This window comes from Peromyscus eremicus, chromosome 5 (genome assembly GCF_949786415.1).
Source record: "Peromyscus eremicus chromosome 5, PerEre_H2_v1, whole genome shotgun sequence".
Lineage (NCBI taxonomy): Eukaryota > Metazoa > Chordata > Mammalia > Rodentia > Cricetidae > Peromyscus > Peromyscus eremicus.
The window spans coordinates 9,356,674-9,365,724 of record NC_081420.1 but is presented as its reverse complement, the minus strand read 5'-3'; the positions used below and the strand labels follow the sequence as shown (position 1 = coordinate 9,365,724).

The window sequence follows — 9,051 nt, the reverse complement described above, 5'->3', positions numbered from 1 at the left end:
TTCTCAGAAGTGTAACTGAGCCGCAGGGGGTTTCCAACTCCTATCACTCCCACTTATCCAAGCCCACCAGTTTGTTTCACAGGGTCATCTGGTAGCGGCTTCCTGCTTCCAGACAGGAAGGCCCAGGTGAGGAGAACACACTGATCTCCCACAGGGTTAGTGGCCTCCCCAGACTTGCGGTCTCCTCTCCCTCCAGCTGTGAAGCGGGAGGTCAAGGCGGGGCTGAGGGGGCTTCTCTGCAGTAAATCAGGCGTCTGCCGGGCGTATGCAGACAGGACCAGGTTTCTACTGCAAAAGGGAACGCCGCACAGATAGGGCGGAGCCTCGAGCCAGGCACTCTGTGCCTTTAAAGGCTGCGTGGTTGCAGAGGCGGAGCCTCCAATGCGGGTCTTTTTGAGGTTCCCTTCTTACTCTGAGTCGGCGGGGGCCCCCTAGTGCTGATCCTGGTTTGCTCCAGGTTTCTGGTCGGGCTTCCCAGTTTCCTGCAGACCCTCTCCCACTCCAGCTGAAATCTCAAACTTTCAGTGGTGCTTCTGGGAGGGGAGAGGACCGCCTGCTGGGCGCTGTGCCCTCCCTGGGCCAATGTCTCCAATGGTTTTGTTTGTTTGCATTGGGCAGGTGTGCGTAGATGTGTGTGTACAGGACTGGAGTGGGAGGGATCTGCTAACGGTTAGCGACGTCTTTCCGCGGCGCAGCTGCAACCGCGACAGAGAGCGCAGGTCTGCACGTGCGCTCTGGCTCTGGTGCTGACACGCGGGGCTTGCGCGTAGAGACTGGCGCGCGTGCACGCATGTGCATGCGTATTCACGATGCCGGTGCGGTCCTTTTGCGCTCTTGGCCCTGCACCCCTTTCCCTGCCAGGAGGTGGCGCCCGATGCTAACTTCCCGCCTCCCAGTAAACTTCAGTCCCAGCGCGGGTGGAGGTGGAGGCCATCACCCTCCACGTCGTGGGCCGACTGGGAGTAGGAGATGGACAAGCTGAGGTCTCAGATAGCCAGCGGTGTACCTGTGTTGAGTGTGCCAGAGCCCAAAGAGCGGAGGGGCGGTCCGGGGCCCGGAAGCCCCGCCCTGCCCAGGTGGCGCCAGCTACAGACAGATTGGCTTTATTCATGGACACTCTGGGGGGCGGCTGGGCCGGCCCACCCGGGACACGCTCACACAGTGGGTGGGGGACTCTCCATGCCACAATCACAACACACGACGCCCACGCTCGGACCGAGCGGGCTGAGGGAGGGGGCATGGCACGACCTGGCTCCTGGTTTGGGTTAAAAAAAAACATTTTAGGAGTCAAAGTGGGGCTGCCCGGGGGCCCCTCGGAGAACCTCTGTTGGGATGGGGAAGGAGCCATAGCTTTCCCATCTTGGTTTAAAAATACATAGAACATGCTACATCCGAGCAGACACTGGACCAGATGGAGGGTGAGGGTAGCACTGGTGGGGCGGAGCTCCCAGCCGGGCCTCTGCCCAACTCCAGTCCACGCCTCAGGGATGAACGCGGGCAGGTAAGACAGACAGAAGGGCAGGGCAGACACTGACACAGGCCCGGAGGAGGTGCCTCAGAGCCGAAGGAAGATCTCGTGTTTGGAGGAGAAGGTAGAAGGACAGCCCTGGCTCTGGGGGTGAGGGATGGGGCAGGGACAGGGAAGGAATTGTGCTGCTGGTGCGGGGCCCTCCTGGACCCTTACGCCTCTGGCTCGTATTCCTGATATTCCTCCTGCATCAGAGGGAGGGGGTGAAATAGAAAAGAGCATAAAGGAAGTGCTGGAGAATGAGTGGTCAAATGCAGCCTGCCAGATCCCTCCCCATCAAGGAGGAACAATGTTTGTCCCACCCCCTGGATGGGGAGAAATCTGGGGTTGAGTTCAGCTGAGAGAGTCCAAGGCAGTTGTGCCTGGGGCCTCGCATTAGGCACCATCTGCCGTCTGTCCTGTCCTCCCGACTTCCACCCCCTGGAGCCTGAGTTATTGAAGACCCCCAGCCCAACTCTATTATGCTGGGGACCTCCCACCCAGCTAGGGGTGACCTCAATCTTCAGGGATGCCCCTCACCCAGCCCTGTTCCCCCCTCACCTGGGGTGTTTCCTCATAACTTTCCCCTTCAGGTTCCATCAGGGGTTCAATCAGTGGCTCCTCAGCGGCTTCTTGGGCCACCTCCTCTGGCTGTGAACAAGAGAAGAGCAGGGCTGTGTGGGTGACCGGACACACACTCCTTAAAATCCCACGCTAGTATGCTATGGGTTGCTTGGAAGAGTGAGGTAGACTAGGGTGGCTTGGCAGTGCAAGAGATGTTTAGGTAAGTTGTTTATTTGAGGTCTTAAAAGTGAGAAGTGAGATATAGGTATGAGTGGTGAGTTCCCACCCAATCGTCAGGGAGTGTGGAGAGAGAGCTGAGCGTTCTGTGCCGCACAGCTCAGGACCTGGCAGCAGCCTCTGCCGCCATCACTGAGACTGGATAGATTGGGAGAGAGCAAATGGGTCTTCTGTTTAGGCACAGTCAAACTGCAGGACTGACTATAGGACCCAGGAGAGAACTCTGGAAGCTCCCCTCCCTGGCAGAAGGGAGCTGCAGGCTCAGGTATGGGGCTGGAGATGGGCTCTTACCATTCCCTCCACTGCCTTCCACCCATCCCTCCCTCCCCCAGGGCTGAGCTTGGCCTGATTTCTTCACTGTAGCTATTTTAAGATAAGCTGGAAGCAACAGCTCATGGTGTTGCTTGGATGTGTGAGCTAAGACTCTCCCCTCCCCCCTGCATCTGCTGCCCAGATGGGCACAGACCAATGAGCATGCATGTAGAGGTCTGCTAGACACATGGCTGGCCACCTGCAAATGAGCACATATATGTAAACACATAACTTGGGGTGTATGCATGGCTGTAGAAGGCCACAGTGGGCTGGCACATGCCTAGGACCCTGGAGCTGTGGTACTGAGAAGTTGGTGCTTCCAGTTGCCTTAGCCCCATGGGTGGCTTCTGCTCCTTGGAGCACTGTCTGCCTGCACCCCTTTGGGTACAAGGTTTTACATCTCCTGTAAATGAGGATGGTGGCTCATTCCTGCCTTTGTGGAGAAGACCAAAGAAATGAGAAATGTTATTTGCCCAAGTTACCCACTTATGACCAGAACCCAGGAAAGACACGGTTCAAAGCCCCAGCTTGAGGCCTTCAGGGTATAGCTTCATGCTAGACCATGTGTCTAGTGTGCTAAAGGCCTTGGCTCAATCTGCAGCAACCCTCATCCCAAAAAAATCCCAGCTTGAGCCCTTTGTTTGGAAGTGAATACAACAGGACTGCAGAATGGCTCTGAGCACATGGTCTAACCACAGTGGAACATGGACCACTGCGGACGGAGAAGGGTGGCACAAACAGTGGCAGGCTTAGCAGTCACACTGCGGGTTAGGAAAAGCAGAATACAGAAGAGCATGCACTCTTCATGATGACACGCACATGAGATTAAAAGCACCTGACCGTTTGCAGTGATGGAAGGAGAGCAGGCAGGCCCGCACTAAAGGGGGCTGAGGGAGGACGTGGGATGCAGGTGTTTGGGAGGCACTCCCTCCATGAACCAGGCATATTCCACGGCCTCCTGCAGGCCTGGCTAGGATAAGGGACCTTAGGCAGCAGGCCCTAAAGAGGCCAGAAGAGGACACTGGATCCTTTGGAACTAGAGTTACAGATGGCTGTGAGCTACTCTGTGGATGCTGGGAACCTAACTCAGGTCCTCTGCAAGAGCAACAAGTGCTTTTAACTGCTGGACCATTTCTCCAGTCCCATAAGCAAGAGTCTTATATAGCCCCGACAGGCTGCATGTTCCCCGCAGACCTGGTCATGGAGCGTTCTCTATTTGCCGGCCAGGTTTTCTATCTCGGTAGCTCTCAAGGTGTGGTCTCTAGAACCGCAGCATTAAAATTGCCTGTGTACTTTCAGCTCCTCACTTCTGCCTCAGGACCTTTGTATGTCCTGTTCAAAACTGCTTGAGTTACAGTTCCTGTACATTTTCCCAGGGCTGCCTCTCCTTGATCCTTTGGATGTCAGCTCAAATGGCACCTCCCCACGGAAGCTCTCCTGGCTCCGGGAGTCCGGTCACAGTGTGCCCTTCTTCACTGCACATGCACACCCTGTCCCACACCGTCACGCACACTGGCTGGCTCTGCACCGTGTTCTCTCACTACCTCAGTAGCCCGAATGCAGGGGCCCACCCACTGTGGAACCACTGCGTCTCCACTGGTGCGGACATCCATTCGGCAAAAGGAAACGAATGAACCAGCCATGGCGTGTGCAGACGTGCCCAGGAATACCTAGAATCACGCTGGTAAGTGAACTATGCACTGACAGCCCCTTCTGGGTCCCTTCACAGGGAGCATCTATACACACCTCCCTCAGCTTCACTCTGAGCCGAGTGTAGCACAGACTTGTAGGAAAGGAGGCAAGCAAGCTTGTGCCCCAGGCGAGGGGAGTAGTGGTGGAGTGGATGGTGGCAGGCACATGGCGGGCGGGGGTCACTTGCCTTCAGGTCTGTGGGGAACTCCTCCTTCTTCACCAGTCCTGTTGCTGCTGCAATGTTTCCAGCCCCGGAGAACACAGCTCCTCCCAGGTGTGATGCCTGCTCCTTGGTTTTCTCAGCCACTGGAGCGGGAGTAGAAGGGTTCAATGCCAGGGGTCCCCACACAGTGTCCCAGAGCCTTCCTTCCCCAGGGGCAACCCCACACAGAAGCCTCAGGAGTCCCCATACCCCTCACCCCCCTAGAGCACTAGGGCTGGTCTGGTACCTGAGGCCACACCTTGTACCACTCCCTCTTTGGTCTTGCTTCCTATGGGAAGAAAGAGGAGCATATTTAAGGAGTCTGAGCACCGTGACCAGAGATTCCACCCCAATGCAGTGGTCATGTGGTGAGCAGAGGACCCAGTTAGCAACGGGTCCCCTGAACTGCCTCCCTGGACCCCCACATTCCACAGTTCTTACCCCCATGCTAATGACATTCAGTCCCCACACGTACTTCCTCAGGCCTCTGCCCCCCTGCCCCAACACCCACACCCCCAGTTTGAGGCTGGCTGAGTGCCAGTGCTAGGCTCTTAGCTTCCCCTGGTCTACAGCTTGGGCAGTGTGTGTGTGTGTGTGTGTGTGGGGTTAGTTCTTTCTTCATAGTTGGAAGGCAGAAGCTCTGTAAGGACCTTGCAGTCAGTTAGTAGCTGAGTGAGCATTCAAGGCCGACCTGAAAGTCCTGCTCCCAGACACTGCATGGATGTGCAGCCCAACATGGGAGGCAGTGGTGCTGGGAGGAACAGAGCCATGCATGCGTTTGGAAGATGCTCTTGGTGCCCCATGCACGAGTCCCTCGTGAATGTCTCTCACGAGTGTCTCCTCCTCCTTTTGACTAAAGTGGAGAGTGTTAGGTGCAGGTGAGTCTGAAGGTGATGTTCGGATTGTAGAGGGCACTCGTGACACTGGCTGGGTCTTCGTCAGGATAGTAGAGCAGCACTGGCAGAGGCAAGAAGCTCTGACCATAGGGTGTGTATCCTCCTGGGCCTGGGGAATCTGTCATGTGAAGACGGAGCCACCAGGCAAAGGCTGGTAAATCTAGGCTAAGGCCAATACAGAGAGAATGAGGCTAGGTTAGCTAGAGTCAGGGGTGAGGCCAGGCTGGGGTGAAGTGTGCCCAACACCAAGGCCAGCCAGAACTTGGAGGCCCAGGGGACAGGAGTCACGTTGCGTGCTATTTGTTCACTCATCAGCAAATCGTTTGCACACTTTGTGTGCTCACTGTCAGGAAAGAATATTTAGACTCGAGGGACCGCAAGAGGTGGGGACACTGCCTGGACTTGAGAAACGGGGAACACACGGATATTCTAAAAGGAGACAGGGAGGAGGAACTGAAAGCATGGAACCAGGCAGGCGAAACACCACCTGAGTACCAGGAGCATTGGGTATGGTGAAAAACAGTGCTGGGAAATGTAGGCTGCGGTGGGGCCATCATGGGTACTGCATGCTAGGCTACAGGAGCAGAGACCTTAACACAAAGGTTCCTGAGCTAGGAAGTGCCTGCCAAGGAAAAAGGCGCCATGGTGGAGAGGCAGAGCCTATCAGCAGAGAGACAACACTGGGGTGCCAGGGGTTTAAGAAGTGGAAGAGAGGAGGGCGGAGTAGAGAAGGGAAGCCAGAGCCTAGCTAGGCAGATGTGGGCTCAAGGCCGGGCTTAATTACCCCTGCTCTGGTCCCAGGTGGCAAGGCCTCCTGGCCTCCCTGCAATTTGCTCTGCCTCTGAAGGTTGGAGGAACCATTCTGCAGTGGTCAGATCATGCCAATCTCTCACTCACAGCCTCTAATAGTAATTACAAGGATGCTCCAGCCTGGCATACAAGGTCTTGTGAACTGGCTCTTGCCTACCAACCTGAGCTCATCCTTGACTCCTGCCCTCTGCTCTTCAGACCATTCTATGGTCCTTGTATCCCGCCTTTCTGCCTTCCCAGGTATTCAGGACTGATCCCACACATCACCTCTGCAGGTGGCTCCTCCCCTTTAGCTCTCTTCCTCCAAATGAGTCCCACACTTGCTACTTGAAGTCAGATCCATCACGGAAATGCTGTGCCTCGCCATGAGGAACTCAGTTCTGTCCCTTTCATCGTCACAGCTCAGCAGTCACACAGTGCTTGGCACACAGTATGTTTTCAATGAACACGATCCGAATTCGCTATGACCTTGGGCAAACCATGCAGTGCTTTTCTATCTTTTCTACAAGAGCACGCCCTGGCCCACCATGTGAGCTCCAAAACAAGTCGGCTAGTTTCCATTTCCAGCCTTTCCTCTCGTTATGCAAATAACCCTACAAAGTCCTTTCACACTTTGGGTGAGAGACATTAACCCCCTGGCCTTTGTCCTGACACCAGCTGGCAGCTGAGGGGAGGATGAACTGGAGGGACAGCCTGGTAAACCCACAGGAGTGTGTGTGTGTGTGTGTGGGGGGGGTGATAGCTGGAGAGAGCTCCCCAATACCCAGGGAAGGTGGGGCTTCCCAGCTGGACTCATACCCCAGCTTTAGGCTTTCCCAGCTGTGTGACCTTGGGCAGAGTGGTTAACAGAGGGCCCCAGTGTCCCTGATCTGCAGAAAAAGGGCCAGGAGCATTAGATGCTGTGGCATTTCCCAGCGCTTGGCCTCAAGTAAAGGTTCCCCATCAGGTCACTATTAATAGTGATGACAGGGTAAGAAAGGGGGAGCTTTGATGAGCTCGCTACACTGGTCCCTGGTCTCTGCTTTGAACACCACCTTCAATTGTTCCCACCTTCCTCTGGACAATTCCATGAGCTGGCTGTGTCCCCAGTGACCCCTACTGACCTCGCCCATCTGCTGACTCATATTCTCATGCCCAGACCCCTCAGTCTCTCTGAGGACCCTTCCTGGTGCCCCCGGAAGACACCCTGCCCGGTAGCCCCTTGCCCACCGACATAGAGGACGCCCTCTTTGGTCTTCTCTGCTGCCTCGGTGACCCCCTGCTTGGTTTTCTCAGCTGCAGCCACAACGCCCTCCTTGGCCATGGACAGGCCCTTCATGAACACGTCCATCCTGGCGGCCTGGGGAGGGCAAACACACAAGTGCCAGGCGCTGGCTCCACACCTTCTCTCCCGGGGGGACCTGGTGCCCCCTCCCTCCATCCTTGAGAATTGGCGCGCTTCTGGGCCCAGAGCCCCCTCCTACCCACTCCACTCCCCAGCTCTAGGCCTCAGGGCCATGCTGCGGTGAGTCCTGGCGTCCTTGAAACCCCGGGACGCGGGAGGGGCCACCACCTCCGTTATCCGGAGATCTGCAACCTGCAGGCCCGCAGAACCGGAAGCTGGGCTCGGCGCGAACACCCGGGCCTGTCTGTATACACGACAGTCACACGATCAGCACACAAACACACACCATGGACATGCTCACGTGCACATACAGGACATGGGGCGTTCAGAAGCGCATGGACACTGACACACGGGCACAGCCGCACGTCCGCACATTCATCCAGACTGTAGCAACCAGAGGGGACAGCCGCGCATCCTGCAGTGCACCTGCCCGCGCCTGCCCAGCGCTTTCCATCTCTGAGCCCACGTTTCTCCCCAGTGCAATCTCCATTACCTTCCTCACCTCACCCTTGGTCCTTCTGGACCCCAGTTCGATCCCCTTCCCTGAGCCTCACCTGGGTTTCGGGGCCGGGCTAGGGATGGAGCTGTGGTGGCGGCAGCGGCGAGCAGACGCCGGGGCTGGGCTATGCCGGGCAGGGTTAGGCTTGGGGCCAATGAGGTCCGGCTGTGATCAGGCGCTCGGGTCACCGGCCCTGAGCAGGAAGCGCAGCAAAGCTTCGGCCTTAGGTGCGCTGCCACCAAGGATGCTACTCCCGCGCTCCGGCTCCGCTCCGGCTCCTGCTCAGGCGCTGCGGCAGCTCTGAGCTCAACACCCCCCCTGGTGGCCGCGCCGCCCCTTCCGCCTGACTGACAGGGGGCGGGGAGGGTGACATCTCCCCGGAGCAGGCGAGCCTCCAGGGGAGGGCCTCTGACGTGCAGCCGGGGACCCTGGTGCTGGAGACTCGTAGTCTTTGGGGAGTGTGGGAGGGGGCTATGCAGCGAGAGGAGTGGGGAAGAAATGATGCGGTTGGCTTGGGAGTTCAGATAGAGTCGAATCCTAGCGGCGTTTGTTAATAACTGTGGGATCTTGAACTGCTTAGCTCTGCCTTTGAAATGCCGGTTCCCTCTTCTGTAGAACCAAGGAGGGAGTCAATGCCTCTAGGCAGAGCTTAGGTGTGTGGTGCAGTTTCGAGGGTGGAGGGAAAGAAAACGGCGGTCCTGACCTCAGGGAGATGCTGTGTGTACGCGCTCATGCCCACGCAGAGATGAGAGGTAGGAAACAAAATCAATGTATCCACACTCAAACCAAGCAGGGTTATTTCAGTGAAATAAGGTAAGAGACAGGGCTTGAGGCAGGGTCAGTGGACAGCGAAGGCCTCCGTGCAGTGGAGATCCAGGGGAAGCAGCAAGGTAGACCGAGACAGGTGAGGGTAAGAGCCTCAGAGCCGGACCTTCAAGTGCAAAAGCC

The 9,051-nt window shown here is 56.9% G+C and overlaps 1 protein-coding gene across 1 annotated transcript; it reads right to left on the bottom strand.

Annotated features, from left to right (window-relative positions):
- Positions 1-1,087: 1,087 nt before the first annotated feature.
- On the bottom strand, positions 1,088-8,387 carry Sncb (synuclein beta). Its single transcript, XM_059262268.1, has 6 exons — positions 8,159-8,387; positions 7,430-7,559; positions 4,762-4,803; positions 4,496-4,618; positions 2,069-2,154; positions 1,088-1,713 (listed from the first exon to the last, which is right to left on the bottom strand). The coding sequence occupies exons 2-6, from the start codon at positions 7,548-7,550 to the stop codon at positions 1,681-1,683; spliced, it is 405 nt and encodes a 134-aa protein (XP_059118251.1). The 5' UTR covers positions 7,551-7,559; positions 8,159-8,387; the 3' UTR covers positions 1,088-1,680.
- Positions 8,388-9,051: the final 664 nt, after the last annotated feature.